Source organism: Nipponia nippon, unplaced genomic scaffold, assembly GCF_047370975.1.
Source record: "Nipponia nippon isolate SJK-2023a ecotype South Korea unplaced genomic scaffold, ASM4737097v1 scaffold_1, whole genome shotgun sequence".
In the NCBI taxonomy this organism is placed as follows: Eukaryota; Metazoa; Chordata; class Aves; order Pelecaniformes; family Threskiornithidae; genus Nipponia; species Nipponia nippon.
Window position 1 is genome coordinate 76,394,183 of NW_028262290.1, and position 19,167 is coordinate 76,413,349.

Genomic DNA, 19,167 nt, shown 5'->3' on the forward strand with positions numbered 1-19,167 from the left:
TGACATCAGAAGGGTTAGGCACGCTTGTTCCATTTTAATGGAACCATTGTCTTCAGGTTATTGTGTCTCAGCTAATGTCTTTTCGCTCCCAACCAGCTGGAAGGAGGAGCTCACTACTGCAGACACAGGACGATTCTGACTCTTCGTAACAAAGTCCCTCATGCTGATTAATCATGTACATGTTCATGTTTCCCTCGTTTAGGATACAAAAATGAGATTGCAACTGCAAGGCGTCTGCCTGTATGTAACGTAATCACTCCGCCCTTGTACTACAGCCACTCTGCATTTCCGTGAATAAATGAGGTGCTAACATTATACTGGACACAAAGAAGTTCATCTTTGCACCCTCCCACTGTCACCTCCCACCGTCCCTCTGCACCTCTCCCAATGGAACTGCCTGTATGATCATTGCTTCTTTAGCAGGAAAAATGGACAAACTTCTCAATTCCAGCAGTGGAAGATGTGTTTGCAAGCTACAGCAACCCTTCTGCCCACTCCCCTTTTTTTTCCCCTAGTAAGTATTTCTATACTTCCTTGATGAAATTTTAGACTTTAAATGACAATTTAAGTTGCTAAAGTCACATATATAGTGGAGCAGTGATTTCCAATACTCAAACCTGTTTCCCAACCTCCTGCTGCTGCTGAGACACTGTAGAATTAGAAAGGAACTTAGCTGTGAGGCTCTGGGGAAGGGAGACTATTTCACTTTCCCTACATTTTACTTCAGTACTTTTCTGCAGAAACAGAAGGGATGTATGAAAATGCACTGTCAAAAACAATGACTATGAAAAAATGTGTGGAAAGGTATTTCTGACTTCCAGCATCTAAAGGAAAGGTGATATGCAGTGAGATCATAGCATAACTGTTTTTTGGTTTCTTCTTTTTTTTTTTTTTTTTTGGCAAGGGAGGTCAGAGACAGGAAAGGGGTTACTTTTACTTTTACCTGCTACTATGATATGGATATTTTTTCCTGCACTTGTGAGTTGCTATTAAAGGGAGAAGCAAAAGATGATTTTTAGACTTTGATTCTGAAAACTATTTCAATTAGGTGCACCACTCTGCTACATTTTGCCTTCTGTGCCTGCTGAGAATTTGTTTTGTCACTGGATTTAATGGTTCACAGAACCCATTACTCTGGTACCTGGGTGTTTCTCAATAGTTGAGAACACGCCGTTCCTATGCAATGTTATTTTGGCAATATACCACTGCCATAAAAGGATGGTTGTGAAAGTTTCATTATTCCTGAAAGATGTGAAATCAGGGTCTGATGGATAACTGGAAGGAGTGGGTGAAGTGTCCCAGACGACACCACTCTGCACTACCAAACTGAAGAGTACACAACTGGTTCTTGAGTCCCTGCTGCAGCAGCACATACTGCAGTGACAGCGAGTCTCATGGAACTATGCCCCAGCCCCATAAGATGCTAAAGATTGTGACCAGTGCAAGATATGTGCAGCATTTGGTCGTGAAGGTGCAGAAAAGTAAAGGGCATTGATGGTACCTAGTCATCACTGAACAAGCACACGCCAGCATCTTGTGCTGGCTAAGGCTTCCAGATACCACTTCAGGAAAAGACTTACAGAGAATGTTTTAAAGCAGCGCATTCCACAGGGAAAAAAAGAGATTGAATTTTTAGTTAAAAGTTGAAATGATCAAGAAATATCTGTTTAGGAGATAATAACATTCCATTTCTAATCAATTCAAGAGAGCGTAAGTTATGTATTCAACTTTCAAACTTTTAAAACTGCTATTAAAAAAAAAAAAAACAGGAAACTGAATTATGTACTAATTTCCAGCCTTTGTGAATGAAGCTCCCTGAAATTTGCTACCAACCTGATAACTATTTTTCTGTAATTTGGTGTCTGTGAACTGAAAAAAAAAAAAATCATTTTATCTTTCCAAATGAAAATCGACAAGTGACTGAAGAATTGAAATTGACCCTTTTTAAACTTCATAAACTATTTCTTCTGTTATTTTATATAGGCCTGGTAAGACGTCAGCACACTTCCACTCAGCTCAAATGCAAAAAAAATCTCTAAGAGAAGAATTTCACATAGTGAGATTCCAGTCCTCTAAAATAAGAATTTTGCCATTAAATTCAGCAGGTTCCTAATTTCATGCTTAATCTCCTCTTAAAGAAAGCAAACAAAAGTTAAAATATAAATACTATCTCTTGTTCCCGTCCTTACTCCTCATTGCTGGATCTTTCCCTTATTTAAATACTTTCTCAGTTGTATTTGTTAGATTTACAAGCTGATGGAAAGCTTCTACCAGTTTAGGTCCTTTCAACTGACATTTTTTTTATGTATACTGCACAAAGTATTTTAAAAATGCTGTAAAAAGCAATCCCACTGTAGCAGAATGTCAAATCAGATGCCCTAGCAGATTTTTGTACCAACTTTTTTGAGTCTGGGGAAAAAAAAAAAAAAAAGCGCTTGAATTATGGCTCTAATAGCTCCATATCACACCTTGAAATATTATAAGAACAGTGGTAGTATAGCTACTTGCTTTTCTAGATGTAATGTAGAATGCACTAAAAATCGCAGAAGGACACCCACTCATTCTCAACTGTTTCACTGTAAATTTTCATCTTTGAGTTTATAAGGGAAATAATGTAAACATGGCAAAATGGTATGTTTGCATTGAAGTAGAACAGATTAGAATGCAAAACACTAGGAAAAATGCAGGAAAATTTCATTTTTTAGAAATGTAAAGAACTGATTTATTAACTGAGTGCTGAATTTTTTTAGAGTGAAGTCTTTGGCTGGATACAAAGTCTAAACCCTGAAGTTAGTCCTCTAATTTTTTTCCTAATTTGCAAAAGCACTCCTATTATATCAAATATGCATTTATATGATGCTTTCAGTATATGCAAGGAAGAAGTAATTCTTCCAAAGTATTAATGAATTTCCCAAGTTTTCATCCCACTGAGATATTAGGTATTCAGTCCTAAGCTAGTGTAAACTCTCCTGTCGTGTTTTGCTATAAACAAAGGTCCATCTCTAAAATTCTATTATTTCTTATTAAAGTTTATGATTCCTGACACCAGTTTCATCTGGGCATTTTTGCTTACTAGAGACTTTAGTAGTAGTTCAGCTACTCATTCACGCAGATTTTCATGTTCTGCGTGCAGGCATTCAAATCAATGTGCCAGACACTGAAAATGCAAATCCCAAGACAGAATATTTACTTCTAAATCCTATCACCTCTTTGAGGAATAAGTATTGCTGCCTACTGTATATTACATTGAGCTTTTCTATTTATACATTCTCCGGCCCCTCAATAAAATTAGAAGGGGCGCTGCTCTAACATGCTGTCTGCCAGCAGCATCGCAGCTGTATTCACTGCTATCATTATGTGCATATACTTTACATTATTTGATAGCATGTAAAAACATATTCAGGTTCTGTCCAGATATAAAATATTAAATGAGGCATCATTGCAAATAGGTCAGAGAGAACCTTCCATTTTTGTCATTTGACAAACCAAATAACATATACTGACAGGATCAAAAAGGTATGCAAGAAACCTAACTTACTGGATGGGCCTAAACTCCACCACAGAAGCTGGATCTTACATTCTCTATCTAATACTGCACATGCAAGGGGATTTTGTATGGCTATTTACTGTGATCAATCCCATATAGATCTTTAGAATCTTTGTTAAAAAAAAATCCAAACCCCAATATCTGCTTGCGCTATTTCTGGGCATAGTTGTAGATTTCATATTCTCCAAGAAATGGACTTTACCTTCATCATAAGACCGGTCTTTCAGAGAAGCACAGCAGCTCCTCACCTACCCCCAGTTTTTTTTTAAAGGGGAGGTTGGGTAGAAGGCTGTCAACAAATTATTAGCCTTTCTGGACTGTCTTAGTCAAACTGGCTAAATTAAATGCCTCTGGCTTCATGTCCTCTTGCTTGGAAGAGTGAGATCAAAGACAGATGGCTCATCCTTGTTAGATGAGTTGGTCCCAGTGGTCAAGTAAGCCCCTTAAGCTGTGCCTGGGAAGGGCAGAAGGTGTGTAATGCAGAAGATTCTGCAGCCCTACCTAGAGCACTGATAGTAAGTCTTTATTAAGAAGACATCCACAAGAGCACCACAGTATAGGACTCCAAGCAAACAGGAAAGGTGGTGAGATGATGTGGTCATACTGTCTTGAGATGGTGAACTGAAATTTTCCAGGTCTTGCAAGTGTTTTGCTACATGCCTGAGTTTTACTTTGGCTTTTTGTTTGAGCTAAACAAAATGAGACAACAGCCAAATATTTATCAAATATAGAATAAATACAGATGCAATATCATACATATGGGGGGTGTGTGTGCCTCCCCAGTGCAAAAGATGCCACAAATGGTACTACTGTTCCTTTTGCACTCCTTTTTCTGTGCATGTGACGGGACAGCATTAATCCCCAAACGGACACGTTTATTACCTGAATAAAGGCTGCTTGAGATGTTCATGGTTTGCAGGTAGTTATGACAGCGTTCTTTATGTTCTTCCAAAGAGCTGCGCTGCTTATAGCTGCGACCACAGTATCCACATTTATGGGGTTTGCCAACTGGAGAAAACACAGTTAATTGAGAGATTTAGATGAGGTATTCAACAGCATATTAATAATGGTAAGAACAACAGGAAAAAAGCCCACCCCAAAAATAAACCCATGCTGTGGTGAACTGAAGAAAGATTTTGTCAATTCAAAAAAAAACCCCAAAACTAAACTGATGGAAAACTAGTTGTGTATCTTTACATCATCAGGCCAATTCTGTGGGTGCTGCAAGCTGATTTCAGATGATTCACATCAGATAAGGACTGCGACATTAAATCTTCAAAAACGGCATCTACACAAGTTAGAAACTGAGACACCTTCAAAGGTCTGAGCATAGTTGCTTTAGTACCTAACTCCCACAGAGACTGCCAACAGGGGAACTGGTGGTGTAGGTAGAGACACCTGCCCACGGCTGGATGCCAGTTCTGATGTAACCAGAACCAGTTCAACGCTTTTAGGACAATGTTAAATTTCACATGGTTTCTTGCCCTCTGCTTCTGGAAATTCAAGAGAAATGGCATGTCAAAATTTTTTCTGTATTACACCAATCCATATGTAGGCAGTTCCAGACATTTTGCAGTAACAATATGGTTTCATGGAATTCTGGACCTGAATTTTCTGTCTTAGCATGACAAGACTGTCACCTTATATGTCATTTCACAATTTTAGATGGTTACGCAGCTTAACTTTTGAATTTTATTTACAAATTCTCAGGTGAAAATCAGAGTCAGATATCCAACTTGTTTTATAATGTATTGATGTCAATTTGCTAATTGCAGGAACTAATCAAAATGACAATTTATGCATTGTCTCTTTAGCTACAGAATCTTCAGAGTTTGCCAAAAGTGTCTAGGTGTAATTTCATGAGTATATGAAAAATTATGTTTAAAATTTTGCAGTCATGAAAATCAGTAACAGTAAGGGAGAGGGAGGCAAAAGAGTATTTTAAAGATGTGCTTTCCTGAACCGGGCCAGGACCAAACAGGAGAAATGGAAATTATTTTGGACATCCGGGACCAACACTAAGGATCTTATTATTTAATGTGTGTGCTAGAGAAGAATTTCCTTAGTTTTGTGCAACACAAAAATGTCACTTTGAGAGCTCCCCTTCTGCTACCCAGAACTTGGTCCCAAAGCCAACTTTTGCAAGTAAAGTTACCAGTGTCAGTTCTAGCAGTGTGTTTTGGAGGTCTCCTATCCAAATAACAATTTGCATTTCCAGCTTAGCTTGGGAAAATAGATGAGACAACACTCTGCTTTTAAAGGCACTTTAAAGGTGCTGAATTGGTTTTGCTTCACAGAAGGTTTGTGACTATGGCTTCTGTCAAACAATGAGGGGTTCGTGGTAATGGAAAAGCACAACTATTTCAAAAGTATTTATTCAGATCTCCATATTACTGTTGAGACAAAACACTGACAAACTCTAGCAGAGTCCTCTTTTTTGGCAGATTATTGTCTTTCTCTTTTCCCCCCTCTCCCTCCCCCCCCCCCCCCCCCCCTTTCTCTTTCAAAGTACTTGTAATAACAAGGTGCAACAAATGACTGCTGCTAAATGCTGTAGGTGGTATTCACTCCTTAGGTTGAGAATGACTACCAGACTGGAGGTTTTTGAGACTTCGTGACTTAAAACCTACTGTGTTTAGACCTTATATTATCTCTACATGCGGATAAATGCCATCCAAACACCAAAACATTCATCAACTTTAATTCATGTTTGTAGTTCCATGAAATGGATTACTCACATGAGGCTTGTAAGATGAAACCCCAATACAGAAATTTTTAATCAGCCAAGAAGTATGGGAAAAAAACCCAGTTCTTCTGGTGAAGGATCATGAGCATGAGATGAGTTTAGTAATTTCTTTGCTGCTCAAACACTGCGGCCAGCGCACGGCTTGGTTAACCCCAACACGGGGCTACTCGACTCCCCAAGGTGAGAAGACCTCAGGCCGCGAACACCCCTGTCTCCTCAACGGGTGTGATGACGAGCACCCCTGGACGGTCTCACACCTTCACTTACCTGAGTGAGTCCTCAGGTGTCCTGTGAGGGCATCCCTGCGACGGCAGGCGTAGTTACACAGGTGACACTTGAAGGGCTTTTCACCCGAGTGCAACTTTATGTGGCGCAGAAGGTTACCCTTCTGTGTAAAGGAGGCTCCGCACTGATTGCACTGGAAAGGGCGTTCTCCTGTGGGGAGAAGAAGAAAATATGTGAGAACAAAAAATCTTATGTGGTAACAAGAGAAAGATTTCAGTGAGAAAGTTGTTTTCTCACTGCTGCTCTGTGACTTCCACCGGCTGCAGGTTTGATATAACATGAGGCTTTCAGACTAAACCTGCCAGTTTCTTAATGCTTCACTGGCTGGGTCAATTTGATCTGAAAATCTAATTTTTTTTTTCTAAATCAGAATGGCACATCACAATGCAAATTCAAACTCATTTAAATAAAGTGACTGCAACATTTTGTGTTGAAGAGCCACTCTTCCTGATCAGCAGTTTTGGAATAAACCAATATCCAATTTTGCATGTTGTGGCATTTGGTGGGGTTTTTAATGTGGCTTTTTTCAAAGGGTCTTTAAAATATGCCACTGAAGCAGCAAAATAAAAAGGAAACTCATTAAAAATGCATTTCAGGATCACAAGTTCATTTCAGCGTTACATTCTTATATTTAAATGAAAGGCACTTCATTATAACAGTTATAATAACTTCTTTTCATTTACATTTTCCCTGTATTTTCCCTTTCAATTTCTTCTCCATTACCTGTCTGTCCCTAAGCAGCCAAATCAGGAAAGAGACAGAGAAAGAAAGAGAAAGAGAGAGACTAAAATCACAGAAGTTAAGACAGTGCAAAGGAAGCCCTGTACTTCCATGCCAAAGTCCCAGCCCTTCTCTAGGTAAGAACAGAGGAGCTGCACAAATGGGCTCTGCTGGTCGACGCTTTGGACAGACACAGGATAAAACTTGAAGAGACGCAGCGTTGATTTGTCTAAACTGGTGCCTGTTATCAAGGAAATGAATCAATAGCCTTTGCAAAAATTAATATGGCTGCTGTTTGCTTTTTAGTGCTGTTTAAAATCAGTATGCTCATTTATTCGCTTAGCTGTTTTTTTAAAATTTAAGATAGATGAGGCCTTTTCTTAAGTCAGTGGGAAATAAAATATGTTTCCAGTTGAACCAGATAGGAGTAAAGGAAAATTTATACATGAGAGCACTCCCATCAACAGGAACCGCTCCTGCACGCCCATTTCTCTGTAGCCCTCAACTAAGTCAAACCAGCTTTTGAAACTCATTTGCTGAATTCTGTTTCTCTTAGGCATAAATATAATCTGCTATAGTAATTAAAATGCATCGACAATGTTAGAAACAGCCCAGATATGACCTGTTCTTAGTTTTGATTTTCTTTTTATAACAATAATATTGAATATAAAATGTCAGTGCTGAAGTTAAAATATTAGAAAAACCCAAACAAGCTAAACAATTTCTTCCTTGTCTCTTAACCATCATGTATTATTTTGCACATCTAGGACCAACTTGTATGTCCATACGTGTGCATATATACGCAGCACGATAATTTTTTACTTTTGGGCAGTGCAGTAGAACAGCTGGAAATCAATTAGACAGCAGCACAGTCCCAACCCCAAAATCTGCAAAATCTACCATGAGGGCTGGCAGCTTTAGCATTCAGCAAACAATAAAATGAATCTATTTTATGTCAAGATATTTCCATTGGTCAAACAGCTTCAAGCAGGTCAGCATAGTCCCTGTCAAGCCAAATGAGCTCACTCTCTTTGTCCATCAAGTAACTGTATTCATCTAAACTATATCAGCAACTGGTTCAACTGGGGTGGCCCACAAAAATGTCAGCATTAGCCTTACAGGATTTTGCAATATGTACTTCATAAGCCATGTACAGTAGTTGTTAGGGGAAAAAGAAAATTGGTAAGAGTCTGTCTGCTTTACCTCTTAATCTTTGGGGCAGTTACTCAGCGTGGAAGGTATTTTTCAGAAATGGACTGAAACAGTAATGAAGAAGTCAGTTTGTCACGGGGGCACAAATTCAGAAGAAATGGTTAATTCTTACTAAACAGCTTTTCTAGCATTCATTTCTGTTATTTTTACTCAGAGGAGCATAAGAGGAGAAAATGACAATCGCAGAAGTACTCCAAGAATGAAATGTAAAGCAGAGTAAGAAGGGAGCGTATCTCCAGCCTACAGCTCTCACAATTACAGGGTGAAGTCTTGCCCTGGGTGGAGAAGACAGACAGATGGAGCATTTCAAACGAGACTGCTGCATACCAAATATTTCTACGAAACTTAAAGTGGGATCAAATGTAAGGGAACCTGCACACACATTGCTGTACAAAGGAAAAGACGTCACCACCACAAGAGCCTGAAACTACGTGTAGCTTGGCCGGCCCTTGGTCATCCATGCTGCAACTACCAGGGTGGGGGACGCCTGCCTTGTGAGCCCAGCAAAGCTCCCAGCTCTGCTAGGATGGAGACGGTTGCTGATGGAAGGTTATTGGGTGTGGTGCTATCCCCCAAAAATGGGGAAGGGACCGGACGGAAAGAAAAAAATACGTAATGCATCTTTTGTTTATACAGTCAGCTTTGTGTGTTATTTTCTCACCAGTTCTGAACAGCACATGTCTATCCTGGGCAGATTTCACTGCACGGTGTGTAGCTATGGATGAATATGAGTCCAGGAGCAAAAACTGCAATGGGACCCTGAATTGAATCAACCACCATTGCAGTGATTTGCAAGCTTTAGTGGGAGCATGGGCCCATTCAGTGAAGAATATTTATCATCTTCATTGATATCTTTCTAATTTCTTAAAAAATATAATGACAAAATCACCTAATACTCAGAGACATGCATAGCGCTCTTTTTTTTTTTTTTAATGCTCATTCTTCAATGGGCATTAGTTCTCTAAATAAATTTGAGACATTCAGACTCAACTAACAAGACATAAGTGAAGTAACTGGTGACATAAGTTAAGGGAGTGTACATATAAGGAGGGAATATATATATACCTATGCACACACACGTATATGCACATATATACCTGCGCACACATGCACACACATATGTGCACACTGAGCAAGCAAAGCCTGAATCTATACCCTGAGGTCTCAGCACCAGGGAGAAGGAGGGAGTTTCTCTCTCCTTTCTAGATCTCCTTTTTCCTAAACACCAAGCGCAAGACAGCAGCAAGCTGGAGAAAATCAATGTACTGAAAGCCATGGGGAAGGAGAGTGAGGAGAGTTGGGCATCTGTGAGTGGGATTCGCTCTGCAGACGGGAGCAACAGGTAAGGCACTAGGAAGCAGTCAGTGCTGTACAGCTGCTTGCAGACAGGAGGGGGCAGAAATATCAGGTGCTGCTCTGCATATCTGCACTTGGCAGGTGTATTCATTAAAAGTAATTATGCCTTTTATCAGGCCAGGCAGTCATTTTATTTTGGCACTTTAGTGTGCTAGAGTTTTGTTCACTTATCAAATATTTATTTAAGGAAACCTCACTGCATATGCAGGTTTTACATGAATTAGCAGCAAAGTAATTCATTTGCGAGTCTTATTCCTTCACTGGGCATGTATTGAAATGGGCTTCGGCGTAGTCAGTTAAATGTCTGTAATAGTATATTCCATTTCTACTTTAATTTTCACAGTGCAGCTGAAAGGAAAAGCAGTCACCACTGTTTCCTTATGACGTCCTTTTAATTTAAACTACCAGCTCCGAGCCTCCACTCCTTGCCAGCCCCCAGAAAACCTCCTGAGCTCACCCGAAGAGGCTGCTCGGGAAAGGAGCTGAGGGCGAGGCAGAAGGGAAAGCAAAGGCTTTCTTTCCATGGAAGGACTCAGGCTCAGGGGCGCAACCTCACACCCTTTATTTTTATTAAGTGTAAAAGAAGGGGGTCCTGCTGCGCGAAGTGCAGCTTGTGGGGTGCTTCCACTGTAGGTTTTAACTACGCTCCCGGATTAAAAAGAGGGTCCCATTGGCAAGGGGAGGGCTCTGCAAAGGGCGTAGAAGTCTCGGAGTGACAGCCCTTGCATGGTAGCACCCCGAGCACCCTTGGCAGGCACATGAGTCCCTCTGCCAGGCAGGGAGTTTGGGCAGCTGGGGGCCTGTGCCAGCGAAACCAGTGAGGCAGCCCCCAGGGATGCTGCCACAGGGAACAGGCAGCCCAGCTCATCCTCTGGAGACTCAGCCTGCCGGGTACCAACCAGCGTACTAGAAACAAAGGCAGCGCTGCCCACCGCCTCCCTAAGATCAGGTGTGTCCCCACACAGGCCATTCAGCCCTGGGGCAAGCACTGCCTCTGACCCTCAGGGACCCAAAACAGCTCCTCTGAAGCAGCAACAGTGTACTTTTAATAAAACAGCAGCCTCCTTAAACGAGCACAAAGACTTCTACCTCTAAATGCATTTTAAGTTGCAACATTTTATTTCAACTACTACAGCATCCTCTTCAAGCCCATGGGTCTGTTTAAAAGGCCTCATGTCCAAGTCATTTTCCATATACTTTTTATTATGGCCTTTCAGTACTTAAAGGGGGCTTATAAGAAAGATGGGGACAGACTTTTTAGCAGGGCCAATAGAGATAGGGCAAGAGGTAATGGTTTTAAACTAAAAGAGGGTAGATTCAGACTAGATATAAGGAAGAAATTTTTTACAATGAGGGTAGTGAAACACGGGAACGGGTTGGCCAGAGAGGTGGTAGATGCCCCATCCTTGGAAACATTCAAGGCCAGGCTGGATGGGGCTCTGAGCAACCTGATCTAGTTGTAGATGTCCCTGCCAATTGCAGGGGGGATGGACTAGATGACCTTTAAAGGTCCCCTCCAGCTCAATCTATTCTATGGTTCTATGATTCTATGGTTTATCAGCTTTTAAAGGATCACATTAACATTCAATTAAAAAAAAAAAAAAAAGAAACAATCAAGCAACGAGCACTTTATGCTATCTAGGAAGTAGGCTGCAGCCTCTCTTCTGAGAACTAGTTGTGGCTTTTCCAATAAAGATAATTAGGTGCTCTTCTCTGACAGAGGGATTTATCATATTGAATTGAAGAGTACTTTGAAGTAGGCAATGTAACAGCATTGCTAACTATCACCAGCACTGCTTCTGAACATGGCTAACCAACGTTACACTAACAGATCACACCCTTCCAGAGCTTGAACAGCCACAGTTACAATGACAGACATTAGCACTGGGGCGGATGGATGACACTCGGGGTATTTTCATGGATCCTCTCCATTAAACTCTGAAAACACTTTCCTAATCTTACTCCTTAGTAATTCTGGGGAAATCATGTAAGCATGATTGGGGGGATGCAAAGGAAGAAAGTATCTATGTGTTCACTAGCATAACTATTTCAGTGGAATCTAACCATTGGACAGGTCGTTCTTACCTTAAAAATATTTTAAAGTTCCCTCTCATTTGAATATTCATGGAAAAATGCCAAATATTTTTTTAATTTATTTTCAAAGTAACTTGCGTAGCACAACAGTACAGTTCAGTTCTTCTCCTTTGACTATGGATGACCTTAGAGTTTAGATTGGAAGCCTAATTTTTAGACAGCTTGTATCAGGTAAGATGAGACTCACCCTGGTCTTTACTTCTTCATTTGTTTCAGCCTCTTCATTTTTTGCACTCTTTGAGACTATTTAGAATTAGAAAATTGAGGCAAGAAAATTCACAGCACTGTATAATGAAAAGCCATCCCTATGGAGTACAACATCTTTACATGTCTCAGTGGAAAACCTTTAGTCCAGATTTGACTAGTGACAATACTTGTTTTTACTTCATGAAACATTTGACATAAAATTAACCCCTTTTTTACTGAGACTGCCAGTACAGTTCCCTTAACATTTGTTTTGCCAATTACTTTCATAATCACTGATCCATAATGAGCTTTGTTGCATTGTTGGAAGCATTAGAACTGGGTCGATTTCAGAGTTAGCCACAAATGGGTTTTTCTTCAGCAATTCTTAGAAATTTCTTAGAAATTAAACAAGACTTCTTTACTTTTTTTTTTTTTTAAATTTGAATTTTTCATGTAGCTTCAAACCAAACTGCACAATTTTTAGCCCAATAGATGGACTTCCATCAAGAAGAAATCTCAGTTCTTGTGCTGTCCAAAATGGCATAACAAAATAACCAAGTTCCAAACGCCCATCGATGCTGCATTATCTTACAAGAGGGAACATGAGCATGATACAGAAAATAAGTCTTAGTTCCTAATATGTGGCCAATTCTTGTCAACTAAAGGAAAAACTATGGCAGGCCTTACCAGTGTGGCTTCGTTTGTGAACCATGAGCACATTGGGACCGATGCAAATTATCCCACAGATATCACATTTTAGCTTTCCGTTAGGAAGTCGAATGCCTCCAACTCCTGACATAGCCTTGCTGCCTGGGCCATTGTGTGAGCCATTCATTTTCTCTCCCGAGGTATCAAGCATTCGTAAATCCTCCGCACATTCTTCCCCATTCATTTCACAGGCACGCCCATTCTCTTCATCACTCTGAGTCTCTATTTTAATATTACCGGCTGAAAAAAACAATACAGGATGCCACTCAGTTTTGTTACAGAATAAATATGGTGGCAAAGAAACAATCACATCAAAGGAGATGATAACTTCTAAACAGCATGTACAATATGCCTAAATAACAAAAGCTACAAACACGACTACATTTCTATGGGCAATGCGATGAGTTTGTAACACACAGAGCAATGAACAGTGAATATCAGTAAGACAAATACAAGGCATCCAGGGAGCTGGGAACCCAAACAACATTACAAGTCTATTCCTAGGTCACTTTGAGATTTTTGCATTTGTAACATTCATTTTGACATTCAGGCTAATTGGAATGAAATTTAAAATGAATCCACTTCACATGGATTTGTCTAAAACAATTGTGAAAGTCAGTAACTCATCAAAGACAATGGACGAAAATGAACTGAAAAGGCAACATTCTCCACTTGGCAGGAAGATCCCGAGGGTTGTACTGAATCCAAATATTTGGTTTGCAGTTCTATGGGGTAAGCAAGCACAACGGGAAAGCAAAGAGTACAAACACTGATAGAGAAACCAGGGTGGGGAAGGTTGGAAGGAAGAGTTTAAGAGCAAGAACTAGCATTACAGGAAATTATAGGAATGATAATTGTGTTTTTAGGACAGCAGGATTAGGATCGCTGAGTAAGAGGAGAGGATCTCTACAGCCATGATCTACTATTAAAAAACAGTCAAATCAACAAAGGTGGATGGGAAAACTGTTTTGACTTTATTGGATAAGAAGTCCTTTGTGTTATAATCCCATAGGTGACAATTGCTTGCAGCTAGAAGAAGAATTCAGATATAAATTTGGCATAGCCTTACTACATGTGATAACACGTAGGTTGGTAAATTTGATCTGATATGAACACAGCAAACCTAAACGTTATGGAAAAGGGCCAAGATTCAGATCAGTTAATGCCAGTACTCATTCCTCTTCTCTCCACAGGACTATATGACATTTTGTGTAGAATAAATCATCTTTACAGTTATTTCCCTCTTTTCTAACCTGATGGTTTTGGTGAAAAAACAGTTCTTTTTTAGTCTGAAAAAGACCATTTAATTGCCCCAAATCTTACTTTCCCTTCAGTGAAAAACCTCTTCCTTCACCCCATCCCACCCCAAAAAGGAAAGCATTTACTTTAGTGTCTAGCTGAGTACACAAGGGGTCTGTTTCACCCAATAAAGACAAGGTCTTTTCTTTTTGTGGAACAGTAGTTTCATGCTAGCCTTATTCATAAGTGGTGCTGTAGCAATGACATAATTAAGCTATGGGCAATAATTACCTCAAGAGATGAAACACCTTGACATTCATTTGAAATTGAAAGGTCTGACAAACTCTTCTCTGCTACACCCTGCAGCCTCCCAGGTGTCCCAGGAGGATTGCATGGATGTGACCAACAAGAGTATCTGACTCAAAATCCTACTAGGAAACACGTTGAGTGTAAAGGTGTTCACATTCCTGAACACTGCTTGACTGGACATCTTTTATGAAGTCTACCAATCTAGGCATTTTAATGATTTTTCAAATATTGCATTTTTAATAGAAATCATAGGCAAGACAGAATGAGTGCACACCATAAATAGCAGTTCTTCCTTTACAATGTATGCCCTAAAAAGGGCAATAATTTAGAGATATGGAAAAAAAAAATCAATGACCAAACAGTGATTTACAAAGATGGTATGACTGGCTAACCAGAAGTGATCTACACTATTCTGCAAATTTAGTGGACTACAACCCCGTACTGCTGTTTTCACCAGGGCAAATGGAAGCAATAGAATAATTTGGCTTGAGCATATGACAGATTTTCCATAATTCACACACCAATTTTATTCTCTTAATTATAATAATAATTTGAATGTAAATATATTTATACAAAACAATTACAGGCTCCTTGCCTGCCAGGGATTTGGAGAAGGTGGCTTTTGAAGTAGGCTTTATGTTAAGTTAAAACAAAATACATGTGAACGAAGCAAAAGCAAAAAGATCAGGCTACTTAAGTCCTTTGGTAGCGTATGCAGACAAATGTACATTACTGAGAAGCGAAATGACACAAACAAAAAATCATAAAAGTAGGAACTAGATGGAAAGGCTCTGTAGTGAGCTGAGTTTGCAGTATACTTACGGGAAAAAGATTTGGGAATTATTGCATGAAAGTCCCTAAAGCCTTCTGCCCCGTATGCAGCTGCAATAAAGAAGGCAAACAGGATGCTGGTTTGTGGTACTGCTAGCAGTAAATGTAAAAGAAGATGGCATTATTGCTATAAGTGAAATACCTAGGAGAAAGACAGAACTATCATCACAGAAGCAACACAAGCAGTTTAGGAGGAAGCAGGAACAGCAACAGAACAGTTGGCAGGGGAATCCTGACCTGCCCAGAACAATTCCCATTTGTAAAAATGCCCTTTTTTTCCAAAGAATCCAACAAGTTTTGTCATGTTTTCTAAATGCATAACCTCTCGTGGGTATTCCCCTTGCTCCCAGGTTAACTACTGCGGAAGTCAAGAGGAACTTTTGCTAAAGTGTCTCAAAAGGGTCAACGGGAGCAGAGCACCTAACACAGCCTTCTCCCGCAGCCAGGGAAACCACGGGCCCCTGCAGTGCAATCTTCCTCTCAGGATTTATTTTTTGCCAACATGGCCTCTTTGTGTGCCAGAGATCTCTTCTTTATACGTCCTTGTTTCTAGTCACTGCAGTTATAAGAAGTGAAATTGCATTGTTTTCTTCTCACACCTGCTGGTCTTATGCAACGGAAGAAGAGGAAATTCAATTTTATATATATATTATTGTGTATATTTGCATATTTTTTGTTTGTATTTCTAAGGCTTGTCCTTACTATGTATCTACACAAAAGTAGCTGCACAAACACACTATACCCTGCATATTATGAGTAGCCACGTGCAAATTAACATGCCATGGGGCACACTGATAGAAGTAATGATGGAGTTCATTACTTGACATAAGCAATGATAGGGATATTGATCCAGTCAATCTTCCCTAAAGCTCTCCGCAGCTATGCCCTGGACGGCTGTAGCTGTGCTGCTCAATGAATGCCCCCATGCAGATGAGGCCGAGCATCCAGGATGCCCTTACAAGCGCATCCATTTGGCAGTGCCGTTCACGGCAGGGGCTCAGTTCAGGTGCGGAGCTCACTTTGCCAGTGAGAGCTGATGGACAGTGAGGCCACCCACCTCGCCCTGGGTCCTCACAGAGATTTTATAGGTCATATTAACAAACAAAATCTCTTCGTATTCAAACTTAGCCCTTTTTTCAAACCTGTTTTACAAATGACAACTAGTGAAAAAAGCCCCACTGATGTAGGATACGCAACAGGAGAGAGAAATCGCTCCAGTAGAAATACTAAGGATTTTTATTAAATCTGAATGAGAAATGGGAAGGCAGGCTATAATTTATTTTTTTTTTTCTAGAGACTTAGGCAGAAAATAAAAATCAACAGTATTTCTATTTCTTTTGCGAGAGAGGTTCCTGTCCCTCCCTTGCTATAGTGGGGAAAATCACTCTTGAAGCACTGATGAAGTGACAAATATCTGGGAATCAGACTTTTCAGATGCACTGATCAAGAACATACTCAGCATTTGTATAGGTTTCTCAAACAGTTACTCGATATAGTCTTTGTAGAAATAATTTCTGTGCACATCCATGTCTATGTACTCATACATGCAGACATTAATTAGCTCTACAATAATTCATGGTAATAATTTCTCATTGGCTCTTCTAACACCACTAAGACATTACTCATTAATTAATTTACTTCAATTTGTTGAAGATGACCTTAAAAGGCTTTGTATTTTACTCTCTTTGTACACATTATTGCAATTCAGGGGAGTTTAATCCAAATGCGGGTTTTTTTGTGCAAGGAGTGTGGAGTGCACCAGTGTCACTGAACTGCCAGCTCTCCCTCGCTCCCTTTTTACCTACCCAGCGTGTGGAAAAGTTACCCAAAAGCAGGGCACTGGGTGGGCCTTTTGTGCTTTCTGATGCTTACTGGAAGCTTCACTCAGGATTTTCTGAAGAGCATTTGAAATTTATGTTACAAAGACTGCTCTGTATTCTATGGTTAAAGGTGGTTTGTGCAAGTCTTTGAAAAAAAAAAAAAGAATTGATATATCAAAGGGGAAAGGGGTGATGATATGATTTATCACTGAAGAGCAGTGTAGCTGGCTTAGCATGAGACTCAGGCTGGGACAGGCGGGAAGGCAGGATGGAGGGCGAAGTGACAGTCACCCTTCCTTGGAAAGAGTTGAGCAATGTGGGGAAGGAAGGGAGGCATTTTGCAATGAGTGAAAGAGTCGGTAGTGGGGAGAAAGGAGAAACCAAACAGACCTCCTGGGGAACAGGACGTGGAGGGTGGCTTTTAAAGGACAGAGAAATAGGCAGCTGGAAAAAAAGGCATGTGAAGAATTAGTAATTTGTTTTCAGTCCGTTGCCAATTTACCTTCTCTTATAGCTATGGGACTCCCTCCCAGACGTAAAACCCTTTCAGTTTTGTAAGACTGGCACCAGCACAGATTTAAGTACCCGGGCCAAAATCCCATTTGGAAGGGTGCATTCACCTCCCAAGTCATATTCTTCTCCAGTGGGATTTTTAGAGAAGAAAAACAGAGAAAGATAAATCACACTGAAGCTTCTGGGGCATTTTAACAACAGAGTTTCCTAACTTCCTTTGATTTTTAATAGGATTTGAGCATCTTTAGTACTTTAATCCCAGCAGGTACTCAACTGTATCTTGTGCCTTTAAGAAGTTATCCTTTAGCCTTTCTTTGAAAATAACCACGATAACCTGATTTTTGGTCCATGCAATGTCTCGCTCATACTTTGTAGCCAGCAGCAAGGACAAGACCCCTCTTCAAGTTGCTTCAAATAATTTTGGTGCATGCAATTTTTTGTTTGAATGGCTCATCTGTTATTCCAAGACAAGTCATAAGTATTTTGTTGATGTTAGTTGATGTTTAAATGGTAGCTTTAAAGTCCAACAAGAGTTTTTCATGAAGGCACCATAACTATTCAAGCAGCAGACAGATGAAGCTGCAACAATACCTGGCTGATTTGAACAGTGGATTAGCACTGTTATGGTGAGGTGGAGAAAACCTTTAACACCATCCTTTCTAACAAATTATAGAAAATGTTGCTAAGAAGGCAGAATAAGATGAAAAAAGCCTATCAGGCCAAAATAAATCACCTCAGCACGCCAACACGTGTCAACAAAAGCAGCCAGGATCTCTTCCTGTTTACATAGGTGCAAAAAACAGAAAACAGAATATTGCCAGCAATTCCACCTGTTATTTCTGATATAAGACATAACAGCTATTCTGTTTTGTTACAGTGCACCATATCCTAGCACTTGGCTATGACCTGAAATCCAAACCTTCCCCCTTTTCTTTTTACATCATGGTCATTTACTGTGGCATCAGCTCTGTCCTCACCACATAAAAGCACTGTGGGTGGAGGATGCCATTCTCAGAAATGTAAGGCACACAAGCAAGTTGCTTGTCCACAGAATATTTAAGGAGTCAGTATTCACTGGCTAGGCTTGACAATGACAAACACAAATCCTTTAACTTAAATTATGTTTCCATTAATAGTATCTTTCCCTTATGAGCTTCTGAAGTGACATGAAGAATCATGTAGATGTAAAAAAGGCCAACAAAAGGTCTGGGCAGAGCAACCATAATTAGTTATGCAATGGTCTCAGCCCTTCTTCAGTAAAATGCAGAAGGCACAAGACAACATAGGTGGGACTCATTCAAACTCAGTAGTTATTTAGCTGTAGAAAAAGCGAATGCGTTGAAGTGCTCTTAAAAATGACTTGTTTGCCCTCTGCTTTCTACATATAGCACTGCATTGCCCAGTTAATCAATCATTTGTGGTGTCTGCATGTGTAAAATGCTGAAAGTTAGAGGCAGCTTAGAATTGCCTAAAAGGTTAGAGCCTACAATGCAACTTAATTGCTATAGACAAAAGGAAACACATCAATAAATAAAAGGGGCTGCATGCAGCCCATGGTGCACAAGCTGTTATGTAGGGCTTCTGTTAAAACAAGACCCAGC

General features: G+C 40.0%; 1 protein-coding gene across 15 annotated transcripts in view; it reads right to left on the minus strand.

Annotated features, from left to right (window-relative positions):
* IKZF1 (IKAROS family zinc finger 1) overlaps window positions 1-19,167 on the minus strand; it is a 72,526-nt gene that overhangs the window by 8,849 nt on the left and 44,510 nt on the right. For 10 of the 15 annotated variants that reach the window (XM_087760226.1, XM_087760202.1, XM_087760179.1 and 7 more), the window contains 4 exons: window positions 15,225-15,284; window positions 12,834-13,094; window positions 6,561-6,728; window positions 4,430-4,555 (listed from right to left, as the gene is read on the minus strand). In XM_087760226.1, coding sequence (XP_087616352.1) covers window positions 4,430-4,555; window positions 6,561-6,728; window positions 12,834-13,094; window positions 15,225-15,284 — 615 coding nt within the window. Of the gene's footprint in view, window positions 1-4,429; window positions 4,556-6,560; window positions 6,729-12,833; window positions 13,095-15,224; window positions 15,285-17,555; window positions 17,674-19,167 lie in introns of those variants that run through there. The other 5 variants (XM_009472068.2, XM_087760265.1, XM_009472072.2 and 2 more) reach the window with 3 other exon arrangements.